Source organism: Staurois parvus, unplaced genomic scaffold (assembly GCF_062004578.1).
Source record: "Staurois parvus isolate SC_StPar_1 unplaced genomic scaffold, SC_StPar_1.0 ptg000350l, whole genome shotgun sequence".
Classification (NCBI taxonomy): domain Eukaryota; kingdom Metazoa; phylum Chordata; class Amphibia; order Anura; family Ranidae; genus Staurois; species Staurois parvus.
This window is the reverse complement of record NW_028318146.1, coordinates 1,190,166-1,210,214: the sequence shown is the minus strand read 5'-3', so window position 1 is coordinate 1,210,214 and position 20,049 is coordinate 1,190,166. Positions and strand designations below refer to the sequence as shown.

Genomic DNA, 20,049 nt, shown 5'->3' with positions numbered 1-20,049 from the left:
GCTCCATACCAGCTATTGAGCTATTTGTTTATATCCCTGTGACATCAGGAGAGAGGAAACTATGTGGAAGGAACGGTGCTGTGAAGTCTGTTTTCCCTATTCTCTTGTTTAGTAATAATTTGTTTCTTGCAGACTGAACCGTAAAGCTGGTTATAGATGTGGGATTATCATAGGAAGAGCTGCTCAACAATTAGTCAATTTTTAGTTTTATTTTTCTGTTATTCATTTTTTATTTTTTTAGAATGATTGTGGCATAAACATGCACACCTGCCGAGGCAGAATCCCCTGCCATAGGCCTATTTTTTTGGAAACTGGTAGGGTTCAGAAGAGAAAACAGTTCATCCAGTTTCTTCTCCATTATTGGGGGGCTCTGGGTTTTCTGCAGAGGTTGATTTTTTTTTTTTTTTTTCCATGGACTTCTTGAGCTACTATTGGTGCTTCAGTTTTACCTCAAGGGTCTGATTTAAAGTGGTTCTAAAGCAGGGGTGCTCAACCAGTGGCCCCCCCAGAGCCCTCTGGTGTGGCCCCTGGACCTCAGACTGAGAGCAGGTGTTTTGGTGTACTTTCAGAAAGTGCACCACACCCGCAAGATATAATAGAAGTCTATGTCAAAGCGCAGGTAACCCCCAGGAAAGCCGCAGGTGCTGCATGGTGAAGACAGCCTTTATAGGGCACTCAGGACAGTATGGGCTTATTATACTTTTGGGGAGCAGGTGGGGTTTACCACCCCCCTCCCCCCAAACCACTGGTGTAGCATCAAGGGTTGCAATGGCAAACCCCACCCCATGTTCCAGGGGACCTGTGCAGCCTCCCTATCACATTCCAGTTGACACTTGGACCAGTGGGGGTGGCATATACAGGAACAGGTCCTCTCCATTTTCCTCCTGCAACTGCTGAAAGCGGTTCTCATCCTATACAAAATAAAAAAAAATAAAAAACAAAAAACAATAACCCTGAAATTGACACTCAGTCACACTTTTACCCTTGAAAGTCCAAAATAATAATAAACCTTCTTAGTGTCAGTGAATCTTCTCAATTCTTTATTCCTTTGATATATTAATCCCAGTACGTGGTCCACTTCTGCCATATACTTCCAAAAATATATATAAAGAACTAGATAGTGTATTATCCTCAATATTCAAATGATCATAACATATATAAATATAAATAAATTGCCAATATGTGAAAAAACTGTGAAACACGTGACAAAGTGAAAACACTCCATGAGCACTTCTATGTGGCTAGAGTAAATACTCTTACCCTAAATAAAATAAACCAAAGCCTTTAGGATAATTTTCCCAATACGCAATCTCCAAAAAATTCCTCCAGAATCATTCCATAATAGCTGTGCAAAATACAGGCCTATCTCATGTACTCAAGCATGATATAAAGATACACTTCTCAAGGCCGTCCATAGAATATCACCCAGAAGGAAAGAAAGGACTATATAGTGTAGTATTCAAATTAAATCAGTTGAGGCTTTAATAAAATATGCTTACATCAATCTAGTAATAAAACCGCACGTATTCCCATACGGCAGGATCTCCAAGGAGCTTCCAGGAACACATGTATTGATATCACCTTAGTAAAGATGGCCGCTCCGCTACTTCCGGTCAATCTGTAACGTCCGTCTCATCACTTCCGACTTCCTCATATTATTAATAGCAGCACTAGGATGCACATAGCATTTACATTTGTAATTTATGAGTGAAGCGCGGCACAATTTTGGTATTTAGTATTGCTTTGACACACTAGTATGAGTATGTGTTAGGTGTGGGCGATTCACAATCCGTAATTAGAAGCTATTTTCACTTACATAGCCGCTCACAAGCTTTATACATTTATATATTGGGTCAATGCATCCACCTAGGTAAGTATGATATGAGAAAAAAAACAAACAACAAAGCCGTACTTCTCTTTTAAAGCTAAACTCAGAACAACTGGCTGAATACATGTATCAGAACTGGTTTACCTGGATTTATAGTTGTGTTCAGCCAGTCTTGTGATGCAGATAATATGGCCAGACAACAGAGCTGGATCCTTGATCTCCAGTCCAGACTAAATTGCAAACCAACAGTAGAGTCTGGTTTTTGGCCTGGCATAGCCTGTGACTAGATAATGAAGTAGCAGATACTGATGTGTTATGCTTGTGCTCCCCTCCTCTGAAACCATTACATAGCTGTAGGGCCTTGACTGGTTCAGAGTGCTGACCCTTCCTCTCCCAATCTGACTGCTGATATGTAGAGGATTAAAGAATGTTGATGTCAGGGCATGTTCAGTTACTTTTTGCTTGTTTTATTGTAATCGTCATTCTTCCTTTTCAGAAAAGGGAGAACAGGAATTTTGCCCTTGCAGGGAGTACACAGCAGCATAAATATACATCAGTTGTTGTCGTCATAGAACCAGGAAGGAGGGCAAGTCTTGACATATTCCAGGCCTGAGCCCTGGTTCACACTGATGTGGAATTCGCAGCATTTTCTGTGCGAATTCCGCACCGCATCAGAATCGCACCCCATTCATGCGAACCGCTGTGGGTTTATATGTTAACACCCCGCAAGATGAGGTGCGATGTCCAGAATCGGATCGCATAGGTGTGAATACCCATGCGATCCGATTCTAGTGCGGACCAAAAAAAGGGTCCTGCACCTTTTGGTGCCATGCGAATAGAGCCATACAAAATGTATGACTCCAATCGCACCGCACACAAATCGCATTTGATTTGTACAGGAATGCGGTGCGGTTCCTGTGCGAATCACATGAGATATACCGCACCGCATATATGTGAACCCGGGCTAAGAGGACAAGTTGGACATCCCAGTTAGTGTCCTAAACTGAGGCTAGCCAAGTATCAAACCTCTAAAACAAGCTTGAAAAAAAGGGAGCAGGAAAAGGGGAAGGTGAGAACCAGGATATGATGAGCAAAAAGGTAGAGGGGGGGTTCCCCTCTGGGGCTCAGATCTAAACACTATACAAGTGTGTTTATAGGTAACTAAGGGTAGCTGGATCCAGGGAAGACAGCGTAACAGAGCCAGAGTTCCCAAACTATAAGAAATTTTGGTTGTGAATCAGTAAGAATGTCAGGTTTTCATTAACAAGTAACGTATTCGTAAACATTTTAACCTCGGCTAAAGTATCTCTAGGCCTCTTCCTTGCATTAGCAATGCAAAGTCCAAAAACCCTTTACACATAGGGAGAGCCTGGATATCAAACACAAAAGATCTTATTAATAAGTAAGACTCCTTGAGCAGCTACCTGGTGACCCTCACAAGGGGATGTAAACTGAAAAGAAAAAGCAACAAAAGAAATAAGAGACGCTTCTAAAAATATCAATAGATTCAGATTTAGAAATTGAATCCAGGTAAAATGCTTACCTTTTGCAGGTGGCTGAGAAAATACAAACAGCCATGGATATTAATTATTTGCCTTGTGTTCCAAAATGTGTTGCCAATGATCTTCAATCACTAGTAGATAACATCTAAATGTAGCTACATTTGGCAGCAGAGATGTACCTACAGGAAAGGGCTCGCCAGGTTTTGATGCTGAGTATCACCCCCGGTTCACATCTCTGCGGCCGTGCGGGCCGCATTTTGCGCTGGCACGAGAGCCCATTCATTTGAATGGACTCCTGTGCCCGTGACATGCAGGGAAGAAGTCCCTGCACTTCTTTGGAAAATGCAGCCCGCATGGGAACCTCCGTTCCCAGTACAGTTGCATTTTCCAGTGCGGGCGGCGTGCCTAATGGCACCCGCCCGCCGGTCCGCTATTCTCTGTGCGGGTGGTGCGGCTGCACGGATTTTCGTGCGGGTCCGCAGTGGCACCACCGGCACAAATGTGAACCTAGGGTAATATCACTTGGCTCAAGTGCTAACAGGTGTGTTTCCATAAAGTGCAAATCAGAGGATGTCATTGCTACCAGGTTTCATAGATAACAAAAAAAAAAAAATGACCCAAGTTTAAAAAAGTTAAAAACTCAACGTGTTTCAGAACATACATTGCTATCTTTACAGGAGCTACAGACAATGAAAGAAAAACATTCTAGGAGTGGAAAAAACACCTGTGCATGGGTGTGGAAGGCTAGGAACACAAATATTCAGTGGAACTCAGATGTGTGCGAAACTTCAATGGGTGGGCCAGGCTTTGCAGCTCCCATATAAGAGTGGGAGTCCAGATGCAACTGCATATTTTATCCACATTTTAATAAAGAGTTCTCAGGGATAATGTGCTATGCCAGTGCGCTCTTGTTTTATTCCTCCTGCAATGAATAAAACATGATTTTCTATAATACACAGTATTGTGTTTTCCTGACCACCTGCAAACGTACGCATTTCACATTGATTCTCTTTCTAAATCTTTTGATACTCTTAGAAGTGCTCCATTTCTTCTGTTTCTTTACAGTGTATTAGTGGTGGGCTCTCTGGCTGCAACAATAGCAAAGTAGTAGTAGTAATAAAGAGGAGCAGCAGGTTTTTGCTGTTCACAGTGTGAACCAAGACTGCAAAAGGGCCATTACTGAGTGTAATATAAAACAGTTTAGAGGAGGCCAGCGTTTCTAGATCAAAAAGAAATCTGATTCGGGCTGGACCACAAGACATGGAAGGAACGCCTGAAGTTGGAGCAAGATGGTTCAGCTCGTGTCCCAAGGGATGTAACTGAAAATGGCATTTTTAGCTGGACTTGACACCTTAACTTTATATCTGTTCTTGTCTTCTTTACAGATACAAGAAGAACATCAAGGCTTTGTACATTGTCCACCCCACAATGTTCATCAAGACATTACTGGTTCTGTTTAAACCTATTATCAGGTGAGACGTCTGAATGGTGTTCTCTTACTGCGAACATATTCTCCACTGACCAGCCACGGTTATACATACCAAGCACATAGGCTTTTTTATAGCAGTTTAGGTAGTTGCTACATTTATATTATCATTTACACAAGTGTTAAATAATTGAAAGTTGGTTAAAAACATACAAGGAAATGTTCTGATTTCATAGGAATAATGCTACGTGACTCCAAAGAACTCTCTTCATACTTACCAGTACTTCTTCTTACATGGTTTCTTTTCTCTTGTATCTAAAATGGTTTTTTTTTTTCTAGTTTCTAGGAAAGTTCACCCACTCAAGGCTTTAATACTTTAGTTGGCATTATCACAAACATTATCACAGAGGAAGCTACAACTATATGTATATATGTGTGTGTGTGTATGTATATATATATATATATATATATATATATATATATATATATATATATATATAATATATATGCACATACATGCATACACACACACACACACACATACATTGTGTGTGTGTGTATATATGTATATATGTGTATATATATATATATATATATATATATATATATGTATGTATGTATGTGTATGTGTATATATATATATATATATATATATATATATATATGCACATACATGCATACACACACACACACACACATACATTGTGTGTGTGTATATATATATGTATGTATGTATGTATGTATATATATATATATATATATGTTTGTTTGTTTGAACAGAGTTTGGAAAGGGTTAGAACAAGTTTTTAATTGGTGTCCCTCCCCTATGACAAAGGCTTCCCTGTCCTTCCTGTCCTAATGACTGCAGTCCCCAGGACAGGAAGTGAGCGTAATCTTTTTATTAGGGAAGCGGCCTTCCATATGTAACTCCTTTCATATGTACTGTTGGTGTAACCACTTGTTGACCAGTCACGTACTTGGTACATCACTGGACTTCAAGTGGTTGTGCCGGGATGATGCCTGCGGTTGCAGGCATCATCCTAGTACCATTTTTTTTTTTTTAGCTGATTGCCGTCTCTCTTATAATAGCAATCTGAGCAGCTAACTAGCCGCTCGATTGCTTTTACCAGCAACGGGATGGGACATTCCGCCTGCTGTCGCCTTACGTGGCTTTAACTGGATGTCCCGTCCCACTGGGAGTCCTGATCGACCAGCCGGTGGCTTTGTTCGGCTCTGTTACATAGTAACTCAGAAGCGATGGTGCAGCATTACTTCTGGTTTACTTGGAAACACAAAGCCCCATTTAAAAAAAAAAAAGCATTCTATCGCAACAATCTTGGTGTTATTAATTGCTTTTAGGGGCAGAAGTTGGATTTGAGGTCTTATTTATTGCCAAATCTCTCCATAAAGAGTACCTGTCACATAGCTATTGCTGTTTACATTCCTTGTGACAGCAATAAAAGTGATTAAAAAAAAAAATTAGGTTCTTCTTGGCTATCAAGGATTAAAAGAAGCAGGAATCAAAAACAGGCGATCTCTGAAAACTTCTCTCTTCAGGGAAGCCAATCCTGCCTTCAGCTAATAACACAATCTTCTATTCCTTCTACCAGTCCATCCCCCACAGTTATTACCTTTTGTACCACTAGCCCCTCCCTCTTACATTGTAAGCTACAAGGAGCAGGGCCTTCCTAACCCTCTTGTATTTATTTGTATTGTAAATGTATTGTCTCCTTTTATTTTGTAAAGCGCTGAGCAAACTGTTGGCGCTATATAAATCCTGTATAACAATAATAAATACACAGGTAAAATGCTGCATAGACTGCAAAATAAAAGGCCGCCTGATGCGTGTTATTGTGTTGCTAGTTTGATTGAATAATGTCCCCCATATTGTTCAGAACTTTGATGCTTGCAAGAAGTAAGGGCTACACACAGCTGTAGTTTGATGGTAATGCTGTTAAAGTAGGAGAGGTGGAATATGTACTTGGTTCTTCCAAGATGAACATTCTAGTGCATTTCCTGGGGTGTGAAGTCATAATACTGGGCAGTTCAAACTACAGTAGAATACTGAACTACATCCATATACTCTAGGCCACAAAGCTCCATGAGCAGAATAGAAAACAATGGTAAACAATAAAGGTAATATGAGATTATTTTTCATTTTGTCTTCCAGCTTCAAGTTTGGTCGGAAGATTTTTTATGCAAATTATCTGAGTGAATTGGAGGATATTGTCAAGTTGGAGCAGTTGGGGATTCCAAAATCAGTACTAGAGTAAGAATTTTGGACATATCTGAACTGAAAACCGTGAACTGCAGGTCAACTAAATTCATTGAGAAAATGTATGAAATGTTTTCTTGCAGATCCTGCCAGCCTCTGTCTTGTATGTTTTGATGGAGGCCATTGTGTCGCACTTGCCAACATTGGTTTTATTGAAGTTGGCTTTACTATAACTACATGATCAGGCCTAGAGTTAGTGAGTGTAGAAAGTATTGCACCAGCAGCATCCCCATAAGGGCGCATGTAAATTTGCAATACGTGTTTTATACCAGTGCAGTAAACCTATTTGCTTTTGGAAGACTAATAAATACAACAGGCTTATTACAATCTCTGTGCAGGATTCTGGAAAAGATAGACTCTTTTATTCTGAAAAATGTAGACTATAGATGAAGTTTTAACATGGTTGCCAGAATAGAATTTAAAGTGATAGACCATGACTGGCTGCAGGTTGAAATTGCATAATTATTTAAATAGCAGAAAAACAAACGGGAGTTCAACCTTTCAAAAAAGGAAGACCAATTTTAAGGACCTGAACTCCAGGCAAATGGCTGGCTCCAAAATCTGAATGAATTAGAATTAGAACTCTGGTGCATACCAAAGCATTTAGAACTCTTCAGCTAGATTTGTGATCCAGACATCATTTCTGCAGCATACCTAGGTCCAGAGGCGGACTGACCATTTCGTAACTCGGGCACTGCCTGAGGGCCCGGGGTCAGTAGGGGGCCCCATGAGATGCCCCTGGTACCTTTTTCATCTGCTTTTTTGAGTTTGGGCAAGGACACAGGGGCCCCATAATCCCCTATTGCCCGGGGGCCCCATGAGTTGTCAGTCCGCCCCTGCCTAGGTTCTAATCTCCTTAAAAGGTCCCTGCAGACTATAGTGTAGCAGCTGAGCGATACAACCTGATTCAGGAAGAAGTAGAAGCACACAATATATATCTGCTCTGTCCTCTGATCAGGTACCTAGCAGTGTTGGAAGGGGTGGGAAGAACTTAAAGAAGGGGTGGGAACCCTCACCTTGTAAAACAACCCATTTAGTTTAAAATAGAAATGAAAGCAAAACATTTGTGTATAGATATAAAAAATAAATATTTTTTTTTTACTTTTTTACTTTTTTTTTATAAGTGATCACATACCCTCTGTTCTCAGCTGCATAAGGAGCTGAGAATGCTGAGGGAGGAGAAGCAGCAGCACACTGATCTTCCCAGTGAATGGCTGTGTGGGAGGGGGGTGTCAGCACAAATCTGATCATTGGAGGAGAGCAGGTTGAGTTCTGAGCACAACCAGAAAACTGATCACCCTGTGCACTCAAGGGGATTTCAGAAAAATGCTAGCAAATGAGATTCAGGCAGGCACTATTGGCAGTTGAATGGAAAAATATATATAGTTATTTTTTATGAAAATTGGATTGAGCTTTTTTTTTTTTTTTTTTTTGTATATAATATATACATATGCTTGTTTTTTGCTACCTCCTTTGTGAAGACTTCTTTTGGATGCAAGTACAACAAGATCCTAGATCCCTTGTGCCCAACCTATGTCCCAAGGGCCACGTGCGGCCCTTCGGTGTTTGAAGGTCAACCGTTGGTCTCCAGCAGTCAAAGCTTTGATTTGTAAAGGTTGCCTTTTATAACCGTAATCTCTTGCAGTTTTCACGCTACATGTCCTTAGTCTCTAGCTGTCTCCGACAGCAAGACTTCTGTCTCCAGCCACGCCTGTAGAACAGTCACTCTCCATTTACTGTACCTTGTAAGTAGAATTAATGTGTGGATTCGCTAACTTCTCAGCCTCTACCAAAAACTGAACTATCAGTTTTAGGTCGACTGATCTACTAAGCTGCAGATATTTTGAGCCATTTGTCTCCTATGCTTGGCTTTCAAGATAATGTATTTCCCTGAACTTTTTCCTTTACTCAAGGTATGACAAGGTTATCCGCTCTACCATGAAGCCCCCATCAGCCAACCAGAAGACCGCTCCTCCTCGGCCGCCTCTGCCTAACCAGCAGTTTGGTGTCTCTTTGCAGCAGTGAGTATTTTGCACTAGCTCTGCCTCTGCTGTCCCCGAATCTCCACTCTTACCTTCCACGTTTTGTATGCAGGTTGAGGGAGAAGCGCCCAGACAATGAGAAGATTCCCCAGGTTGTACAGGAAACAGTGAACTATCTTCGGCAGAATGGTAAGTAGTCTGAGATCCTCTATCTCTCATGGCTTTAGCCTTGTACAACTCTTTCCTCCACTTTTTACAAAAATTATTCAGGCTCCATGCACACTAGCACTTTTTTTTTAAGTTCAAAAAATGCTGGAAAAAACACTGGATAAAAACCGCTGTTAATAGAGTTTTTAGTAGTGTTTAAGTAGCATTTAGTGTGTTTTTTATACTGGGAAAACGCTCCCAAAAAACTCTACAAAAACAATTTTTTTTTCTGCTCCTAGAAGCTGAAATTCAAAAAATGCTAATAGCCTAATGTAGTGTGCATGGACACCTATGATAACACTATTTTGCTTCTAGGAGCAGAAAAACAAATGCTATTACCAGCTTCTAGGAGCTTAAAAAAACACTAGTGTGCATGGAGCCTGAACCTGTCAGATTTTTATAAACCAATTTTCTGGAAGCTGTCCAATAGTAGGCGGCGCCACACCCACCACAGGAGGAGCTAGCAGAAGGGTTCCGTGTGGATAACAGAGTCACGTTCAACCATCATATTCGTTATCTGAAAAGTCACACATTTGCTTCTTATCTACCCCAAAACGTCTTCTCAACTACCCCAGACTTAAGGATTTCTGACTTCTCAAGCAAGTAGACGCCTTTAAACAGGTTTTTATCTCCTAATGTGAGGTTAGATGTCATAAACACGTTCAGTTTCCATAAACAAGTTTTTATCTTATTCTCAGCAGAATTACTTGTGACTTTGGCCTACAGAAATGACACATCAGTCACCTTTCATGCCCCTGGCATTTGGGCAACAATGCTTTATTGTAAAAATTACCCAAGAAACAAAGGGTCCAAGGCCAACACATTTCTTTGGCATTACACTTACAGTTACTATTAAGTAAAGATCCCACTGCAGCCTGAACATGGTTGTGTTTATCTTCAGGCTGAGGACTTATCTTGTCAATGAAGCCTCCAGCCTGCATTTGTCATAGCTGACATTAGTGATTGCAAGACCAGTAATAATTCGAATTGGTTCTCATTGTCAGTGGGGACCTGAGTGGTCTGTTGATTGAGAGCCAGCAGCTCTGCAAAATGTTGGCTGCTGGCTGTAAAATGGGAGGACCTTTCTTTAGGGTCTCTCTGTATTATCTGTATTGTCCTGGGGAACGTTGATAAACTGATTGTGGGAAGGGGTTAATGGCTTTTTGTTCGGGATGGGTGGAATAAGTTGTTGCTCTATTTCTGTGGGCGTATTGCAAACATTGTTCTGTGTCTGTCCAGCCAAATGTCAGGAAATGAGTCCTTATCACTCTTCAGGGTTAAGATGCAATTTCCTTTTAAATCATGAAAACATGCCATTCAAATTCATAGCACTGTCCTCAGTATGAGGACCTAATGGTAATACATTCATGTGTCTGTGTCATAGTACATTAATAGTTACTTCTACCACGGAGGGTCTGAAAAGACTGCCAAGTGTTTTTTTCTTTAACCATCAAAAATAGAATTTATGAGCAGAGTGGAGAATATGGACATCCGTAAACTCCAATATCTTATGTTTTTGGGCAGTTACACTTCAGACGTTGAAACATTGCCAGGGTATAACCAATTTGTAAGGGTTTAACCAATCAATTTGTAATTTTAAAGGTGGTTAAAGCAAAACCCTAGGCAGACTGCTAAATGCACAGCTTAAAGGGCAACCCCATGCCCAGATCGTTCTTTTTTTTTTTCCCCATCCACCTTTTTTGCTCCATTAGACTCCAGCACCATTGAATCCAGCATTGATCTGCCACCATCTTTACTTCATCATCGAGAGCCAGCCCTCTTTTCCTAATTCAGGTAGCGCCCCCGCCTCATCCCCCCCCCCCCCCACACACACACTTCCCCCCCGCCCTCCAGCCACTGAGTGTATGCCAATGCTTACTGGGGTATCTGATGTGTATTTCCGAGGAGGCACCAGGAGCGGGATGCATGTCTCCCTCACCTAGGGAAGAATGCAGACTGGAGATGGGCTGGAGCATGCAGGGAAAAAAAGGTGAATAAACAAAAGAAAGTGGGCTTTTTAGATTGTGGACGATGAAGGGTTTAATTATGCAAAGTAATTTTTTGGAGTGAAGGTCTGCTTTTCATATACCTATGTTCATGGTTTTTCCTGCCATTCTGTTAAGTTAGTCTTTTGATTTACAAACCTCTGCTACATGGCACAGCCAGGCAGGTGAGGCTTTTATTTCCTGGTTCACCCTCAGATATATTCAATACAAGCACACCTACCTAGCTTTCTTTTTTAGACCAGAACTTCTCCTACTACCCCTATCAGTATGCCTAGTGTCCTGGGAAGCTAAACATATTTTTCTTCAGCTTCAGCTCTGTTCTTGGAAAAACTAACATGATGGTCTTTTCTTCCCTTTTCTTTCAATTAAGACACACTTCTGTATGCTGCTGGAGGCCTCCACTCCAATTGGCAGCACCAGTGTAGACCGTGCAGCATCCAGATTCTGCTGGACTGGACATTTCAAGGCTAGCATGAAATTCTCCAAGTTCTTGTTAGCTGTGGAGCATTGTCCAGCTTCAGAGGCTCTGGCATTGACTCTCTGCTTGCCCCGTCTCTCAAGAGTCACTCACTGAGTAAGCTAGTCGGGCCGAGCACCAGAAGCTTTTTTTTTTTTTTTTTTTTTTTTTTTTTTAACTTTTGAATAGAGCAGGAAAGGTCTATAACTTCATGTATTTCTGTTGGAGAAGTGTCCCCCCCCCCCCCATTTCTTGTCATAGGGGTTCACTCCCTGATGGGGATTTCCTCATCAGATTTGTAATATGGTTTCCATTCACTCAAGTTGCTGGACACCATTAATCTCTTGTTTTTTGAGGGTTTTCCCACAGAACACTGTGGGACTAATTGCTGATGCCATCTGCTGGGTGGAGCGTCATGTGCTCTGCACTCTATTTCCTACCATAAAGCGTTCTGTTGTTCCTGCTTGCAAAGGGACATGTTGATCTGTTGTTGCTGCTGCCTGTCTACAGGGACTTTGGTCACCTCCAGCCATCCAAGCCTCTAGTCACTGACCCTCACCCTTAGCTAGAAGCTGTTCAAATTTTGTGAGTACTCAGGGCCTTGCCTCTTACCCTGAGCCTATCTGCACTGTGGCCATCTGCTTATGGGAGTGTCAGTCAAGTCATACAGGGTGCCCCAGCTCACTTTCAACTAACAGATTGGGGGCTGCCTGTAGTCTTCTAATTATATAGACCTCTGCAGCCTGGAGTCGTGTTTTTCTTTGATGTTAGTCTCTCCTCTCCTTTTTTCAGTCCTTGGTGTGTCAGGTGTGGCTGGGTCCTTTCCCCTCTCGGATTAAGTCTTTTACTATGGTCATGCAAGATTCTGTGAACAAACCAGTCATTTGCTGACCCTGATCGCAGAGGCCACAAACCCACTCCCGCACCCTCTCCAGCAGATTCAAAGTTAAAACAAATTGAAAAACAAGCCAATTATCATAGTGGTAAAGGATGTACCTTCCTTTAAAGACCCAACCAATATATTGCCCCTTTCTCTTGGTAGGTCCCATTCTGCACCCTATTCTGGCTATGATTTTGCTTTGCCAAACCATGTCTGACCGGTCAAAATTTTTATACGAATCCATCTAACCACTACTGCAGTGGAACCCTCGCTTGTTGAATGTGGATGACTGTAGTTAAATTTCAGCTTTGATGGTTTATGGAGGCCTCCCATCTTATCTCTCTCATGTGCCTTCTGGCAGTGCATTTGCATTTGGCAGTTTGGTTAGTGTTGAAATGTTGGGCCTTTTGGCAAGAGCATTTGATACTCAAGGTCTATGAGGGACACAAAACCTTTATGGACCAGTTCTTAAATAACATCAAGGATGCCACTGCTGTCTTCAGAAAGATTGATTTTTTTTTGTCACTGGGTTCCCCCCTTACCTGGTAAAACTCACTTTAGTAGATCTGTGAGCATTTATTGGGCTTTTCAGCATTAGGTGATTGTCCCCCAGATTTGTAAGGCTGCCATTTTGTTTACTGTTCAAATGTTCTAACAGGTAGAAATATCTTGTATTTGATCCAGCTTTCCTTTTGTTCCCATATGTTGATTATGTTGTGACACCCAATGTATTATAATTATATTGTGTTTGGTATTATAAATCCATTGCCATAATATTACCGTTATCCTTTGGGCTGACATCTGCCTTTACCGCTTACAATGTCCACAAATAGAAGAACCAGCGTGTTTGCATGCTTTAACCTTTCACCCGGTGACCTTGCAGCTCTCGACACTGAGGGGATATTTCGGAGGTCGGCAAGCACTCAAGTGGTGCGGGAAATTCAGCAGGAATACAACAGGGGTGAGAACAATATAATGGTTTTGTTTTATTTTTGTTTCCAGAGTTTATTAGAATACCTTAAATGCATAAGTGTACATGCTATACAGGAGAGAGTTCATAGATTTTGTACCAAAGAATAACAAAAACAAACCATGCTGCCTAGATACTATAAAGGCAAGATATAAAACACAGTAGAATGCCAAAGAATAGCAGTGCATGTACAGCAGGACTAAAATACACAGTGTAAGAGCAAAACGCAAGTCCAAATATAGGATTTTTTTTTTTTTATATTATTGAAAGAAATTGGTGTATGATTGTATAATCATAAAAGATCAAAGATACAGCAAGGCTGCCTGAGCTGTACTCATGGATGTCGAGTTTCAGAGAGGGAAACTCTAAGTCTTGCACATTTTATTTAATACAATTTTTTTTTTAATACTGTAAATGTATCTGACAATAGTAGCGAACAAATGCACACTGTCCTCTTTAGGCTACAGTGCCATTTTCAGCCAAAAACATTTTTAAAATGCAGCTTCCAGCCTGCATATAATCACTATGTCATAGCTGATATAGTGAACACCTGATCCCTTTCATTAGTTCATGATTGTTGTTGGGAACTGGAGCTGTCAGGGCTCGTTCACACTTGGCTGTTTTACCAATGCTTGCCAAACGCCCCTATAGCGTTTGGCAAGCGTTGGTCCGGCGTTTGCCGAGCGGTTTTTAACGCTCCGCAAACGCCGCATGCGCGGTTTAGCGGCGGTTGCTAGACGTTTGCCGAGCGTTAAAAACGCCCCACAAACGCCTACAATGCAGTTTGAATGGTGTTACCGCTCCGCAACCGCGTCGCAACCGCACCGCAAACGCCGGGCGTTTGCGGAGTGGCACCATAGACTAGTATAGGAGGCTTCAACGCCTCCTAACTCGACCAGAGGCGTCCGTTTTGACGCAACGTGACGCTAACGCTCCCGTTAGAACAGCACCATGTGCTGTAATGTGCAGAATTGGCAAAGGCGTTTGGGAAGCGGTAAAAACGCTTCCCAAACGCCTCTCTGCCACCTGCACACAACGCTAGTGTGAACGTAGCCTCAGTAAGCTAGGTTTGAGAGTTGGCATCATGTTCCTTAGACACCGAGCATGGTGCAATGGAGTAGACTACAAATTGTATCTGGGTAGCACTTTAACATTAGAAAAAAAAAATTTTTTTCTCTAAACAAAAACGCACTAATACCTGTTTCCACAGTTTTCCAGTATTCTAATAGCCACACCCCACCATTATCCCAGAATTCAGAGTTTCGGTGTTTGAGATAGTATACACTGTAGCCCAATGAGTGTTAGATTTACTAACCAGAGCAGCAGGGAACAGATTATTTTTCACGTTGGGTGTGATGGTCATCCTTTTTTTTTTTTTTTTTTTTTTTTTTTTCCCTTTCCATGACAATCCCAGTGCTGAGATCTTGTGGTTCTTTGAACTGAAAACTGTCCTCAATGCCACTTATTTTTTTTCCAGCTAATGTCTGATTGCCACCAGCTGACAGAGCTAATGACATACAGCTGTATGCAGTTAATATATGATATATGCTGTTTTTACCTGCCCAAACACTGTTTTCGTTTTCATCAGACAGCAGCAGAGATTTGCAAAAAGTAGCTTGACAACTTTATTTTCTGATTCAGATTTGCTGTTTACTTTAGGCTGGGTTCACACTTGTGCAGTGCGGTATATCGCATGTGATTCGCACAGGAACCGCACCGCATTCCTGTGCAAATCACATGCGATTTGTGTGCCGTGCGATTGAAGCCATACAGTTTGTATGGCTCAGATCGCACCGCATCCGCACCAAAAACATGCAGGACCCTTTTTTTGGTCCGTACTAGAATCCGATTGCATGGGTATTCACACCTATACGATCCGATTCTGCACATCGAACCGCGTTTTGCTGACCGATTTCGGGTGTTAACATACACACCCGCAGAGGTTCTCATGAACGGGATGCGATTGTGAAAACGCTGCCAATTCCGCACCGCATCAGTGTGAACCCGGGCTGAATATCTGACTTATTGCCGTGAACTGGTATCTTCACACTGGGGATTCATGGAATCAGCATTGGAGACTAAAAGTTTTACTAAACCCATGACCCTGCATTCACTATATCTGATCTCCCACAATACACACAATATAAACTGCTAAGCTAAATACTTTTTCTCATCAGCAGTCTTGTGATTTCTATCAGTGTCCAGCAAAGCACTGGTTAAAGCTTGTAGGAGGAATTTTCATTCTGCTCTGACTGCCCTATGAGGATGCATAACCTCCGAACCTCTCTCTGGGCAGTACTGATTGACCCTGTGATGATCACATGCACACCTCCCAAAGGAAAAAAAAAACTCTCTAGCCATACACACTAAACTGAGTATGTGCAGAGTGACTCCTAGAGCTCTGTATTATCAGCAGAAGGATTGGGGTCAGTAGAAGGAGAGGATCAGAGAAAACAGAATCAAACAGCCTTTTTTACACAATGTGGAGGATTAACCCCTTAGGTTCCACAATGAGTATAACAAGCATGCTGCACTCCATATACACACTGATTTTACTGTTGTGGGTTTAGTAACACTTTAAGTTATGTTTGGCAAAAGTCTCTATTTAGGTTCCCAATATGTAGCAGTCCAGGCTCTTTAGGGCTAGTTTACACCACAATCCCCATGTTTAGTGTGCATTTCCACATGTTTTTATTTAGTTTGTAATGTGTTCTGGTACTTTTTTTTTTTTTTTTTCTTTTTTCCATTTGCAAGTTCTTTATTTTACAATGGAGTATGCTGGAATTTCCTTTGAGGCCATTTCCCTTTTCTTCCCATTGCGTTTGTGTGAAGCATCTTTAGAGTGCTAAGGATCTCCTTCATGTTTATATGCATTCTGGTGCGTTTTACATCGGTTTCCGTGCAAAAAAAAAAAAGCATACTGCTGTACTTTGTGTTCGGTTTTTTTTTTTTTTTTTTTTAACATTGGAACTAAAAGTGCTAGGGTGATTGGAAAACATTGATTTTACTGTGCTTGTGTTTAGGAACGCATCTCTTGGGAACGGTTCAGAGACTGGATAATGATACCCATGTTTTGCTTGAATTGTCTTTTTTAACCAATGAGCTGAACAAAAGTAAAACCTGATTCCTCCATCATAGACAAGAGGAATTCTCCCTGCTGAGACATTGTATTCTGACAGCAGGACTCCTCCGCTGTCAGAATACATCGATCAGCAGCTGCAGCCTTCAGCATTCCCTGGCTCGCCACACATGGATCAAAAGTCATCCGGCCCCTGCTTTACTAGTCATTTCAATCTATCCATGACCAGCTTTAGTGCGGAATGCTCCAAAATCCATAGATAACGTTACTCATTTGGGTGTTTTTAATAAAAGTAAACCGTTTGCAAAAAGTTTTATTTTTATCCTGTTTAAAAAAAAAAAAACACACATTTTAAAATATTTCTTAACTTACAAAATTGTTTTTTTTTTTGTTTTGTGACTCAGGAAATCCCGTTAGTTTTCAGCAGTACAATGATGTTCACTTGACAGCAGTTATTCTCAAGACATTCCTCCGAGAGCTGCCAGAGCCACTGCTGACCTTTAACCTTTACAACTACGTTGTCAGCTTCTCCAGTAAGTCCATTTTTTAACTTTCGATAATATGGGCAGGGCAATGAAAATGTAGCCTTTACCCTACGTGGGTCCCCGAGGCAATGACCTCTGCTACTACAGTTTAAAATCATCACATTATTATTATTATTATTATTATTATACAGGATTTATATAGCGCCAGCAGTTTGCTCAGCGCTTTACAATATAACGGGAGACAATACAGCAACAATACAGTTCAATACAAGAGGGATAGGAGGGCCTGATCCTGGGAGCTTACAATCTAAGAGGAATTGAAGAGGCCTGTTTCGTATATTGAGTATATTGCTGCCTTGCCTTCTGTTATTCAGTCCATAGCCTCCCTTGTACTCTCCTAGTTGCCGGCTCCTGCTAGAGATGATTGAAGGCACGTGTGGCTTGTTTAACATTACCCCAGTAATTTATTTACAGTCTGGGGTGCTGAAGGGAATGGTTTGATTTTCTTTTAGGTGTTCAGCTCTTTCTTTTCCACTTTTCAAACCCCTCCATGCCAGCTGTGAAAGGAAATGTTGGGTAGAGCTTTAACTGAACTTGTTTTATACAATATCTAGAGATGAGACAGTTTACTTTGCTTTAAAGTGGTTGTAAACCCTTCCATATACCCAGAGGAAACTAAACAAATCCCCCCACATAAGTTGTACTTGTCTATCTACATTCGTTCAAAGTGCTGATTTTTAAAGCTTGTCTGGGATGCCAGAAAAAAAGTGGGCAAAGAGCTGACGTTACACTCTGCAGAGTTTAGTGAGGAGAGCTCTGAAAGCTGATTGGAGGGAAGAGACACCACACACACACCACACACCCTATGTCTGTAGCCCCTGTCCTCGTTATTTCCACCCTCAGGCCTGGGAGAAATAAAGCTCCAGACACCGAAGTGTGCAAGCTAAATCTAATCTTTAATGCAAGACAAGAACGGTTATACAGAACTCAGTGGGTGTTGCCTAATCTCAGGATGACCAATGAAACATTCCATTCTTATCAATATAGTTACGTGAAGAACAGAAACTGAGGGATACCATATACTGTAGTTTCATTTACAGAAATGAAACTAGTCTAAGAAACGAGAGAGGAGTTACAAAAACAAAACTAACTTTTCACACATCTAGAAATGGAGGCATTATACAAAATGGATGACCGGTAATAAGACATATTTCCTTTACTTCACCTGAAAAGAGCTGAGGCTGTCAATCTACTGGAGGTTCCTCCCTTGTCACCATTTTTCTCTTGGTGTTAGGAAAACCTGGCAGAAGTGATTCATGCTGATGGCAGTGGAACAAAGCAGCAGAGAGAAATCACACTTGGTGCTCCTAATTGAGACAAGTACACACTGTGGAGGGATATACTTTCTTCATATTTCAACCACTTTCAAAATAAGTCCACTTGTGTTGCTGATGTTAACCTATTCCAGATATGCGATTAGAGATTTGTATAAATCATTTTCTCCATGGCACCGTACATAGTCATAGATATAGGGTCAGTAATGCTAATAATGCAATACACAGAATGTTCTAATGACAAGTGACTTGCTTGCTTGGGCCAACAGTTTTGTTTGGTTTCTGCTTTATTTGATTACCTGAAATGTTTTCCTAAACCCGGTCTCTGTGTGCAGGTATTGAGCCAGAGAAGCAAGTGGAATCCACTCAGGAAGTTCTGAAGACTTTGCCTGAGGAAAACTATGAGGTCCTGCGGTTCCTCACAGCATTTCTTGTGGAGGTAAGACCTGTATTTCAGTGATATAAAGGAAGCTTGGAATCCGTTCTCACTGTGCCCATGTGTACTCTTTGTTCTGTACCTGGCACAATATATACCTGCCCATATCAACAGGCATTACTTTCCTGCAATTAAGGCACATTCGCAAGGCACTCTAAACGCAGGTCAGCTGTGTCAGCTGTAATTGAGCAGTATACATGGCATTGAGAGGCTGTATTTGACTTTCTTTTCGTTAAGCTGCTTTTTTCAAAATTATACTTGCCTAGGTGGGTGAAGCATCAGTCTGATGCTGCATCTCTCTCCCGCTGGCTCGCAGGGAGAAAACTCAGCGAACACCTGATTGCCGAGTTCTCACCACCACTGTGAGCAGAGGATGGTGACTGTCAGTCACCACTGTCTTCTCTGCCTCCCTGCGCTCACTGGAGTGCTGGGCTGTGGAGGGGGAGGGAGCGACTGGCTCAGGATCTCAGCGGATCTCTGGGAGGCTGAGCCAGGTGCCGCTCCAGACTCTGGGGTGGATCCCGACTTTAAAGTCAGGATCTTTCCCCAGTTTGGACCAGCTGAGTGACGTCAGCTGACAGCGGACTTCAGCCTGCTGTCAGCTGAAAATAGGTCACAGGACTGCAGAACGAACTGCACTCCTGTGATCCACAGGAGAAAGACAGCCAGAAGAGCTTTGGCTGTACTTCTTTTTAAAGCACAGCAAAGTGTGGCAAAAGCAGCCTATTGTCAAACGCTGCCTTTCTATTTGAACACCGCATGCATTCGAATAGAAAAAGAATTGTTTGAATAGAACACCTGTTGGCATTTTGTGGGTGCTCTTTGGATTAGATACTGACAGGCTGATTTAAGGGAAAATATAATGGCGTAGTTCAAATCTGTTTAAGAGCCAGTCCACATATATGCAGATTGGATGTGATTTGAACCGCATCCCATCGCATGGCATGTGATATACCTTTCCTTCCTATGGTGCCTTTTCACATATGTCTGATGCACTTTCAGTGCGGATTGAAAAATAGTCCTGTCTGGTTTCTGAGCAGTGCAGTCCAGTTCAGGTGTGGATTATGTTGTCTTCTAATAATTATGAGGTCCACACAGAAACCGTTCATAAGACAAATCTGTTGTCTTATATCAATGATGGAGGACGTATCAGCAGTGTATATTTATATGTACTTTTCCCAC

General features: G+C 41.6%; 1 protein-coding gene across 1 annotated transcript in view; it reads left to right on the top strand.

Annotated features, from left to right (window-relative positions):
- ARHGAP1 (Rho GTPase activating protein 1) overlaps positions 1-20,049 on the top strand; it is a 108,716-nt gene that overhangs the window by 80,649 nt on the left and 8,018 nt on the right. Inside the window, exons 6-12 of the mRNA XM_089684570.1 lie at positions 4,716-4,802; positions 6,927-7,025; positions 8,945-9,052; positions 9,126-9,202; positions 13,447-13,524; positions 17,017-17,145; positions 18,767-18,870. Coding sequence (XP_089540696.1) covers positions 4,716-4,802; positions 6,927-7,025; positions 8,945-9,052; positions 9,126-9,202; positions 13,447-13,524; positions 17,017-17,145; positions 18,767-18,870 — 682 coding nt within the window. The remainder of the gene's footprint in view (positions 1-4,715; positions 4,803-6,926; positions 7,026-8,944; positions 9,053-9,125; positions 9,203-13,446; positions 13,525-17,016; positions 17,146-18,766; positions 18,871-20,049) is intronic.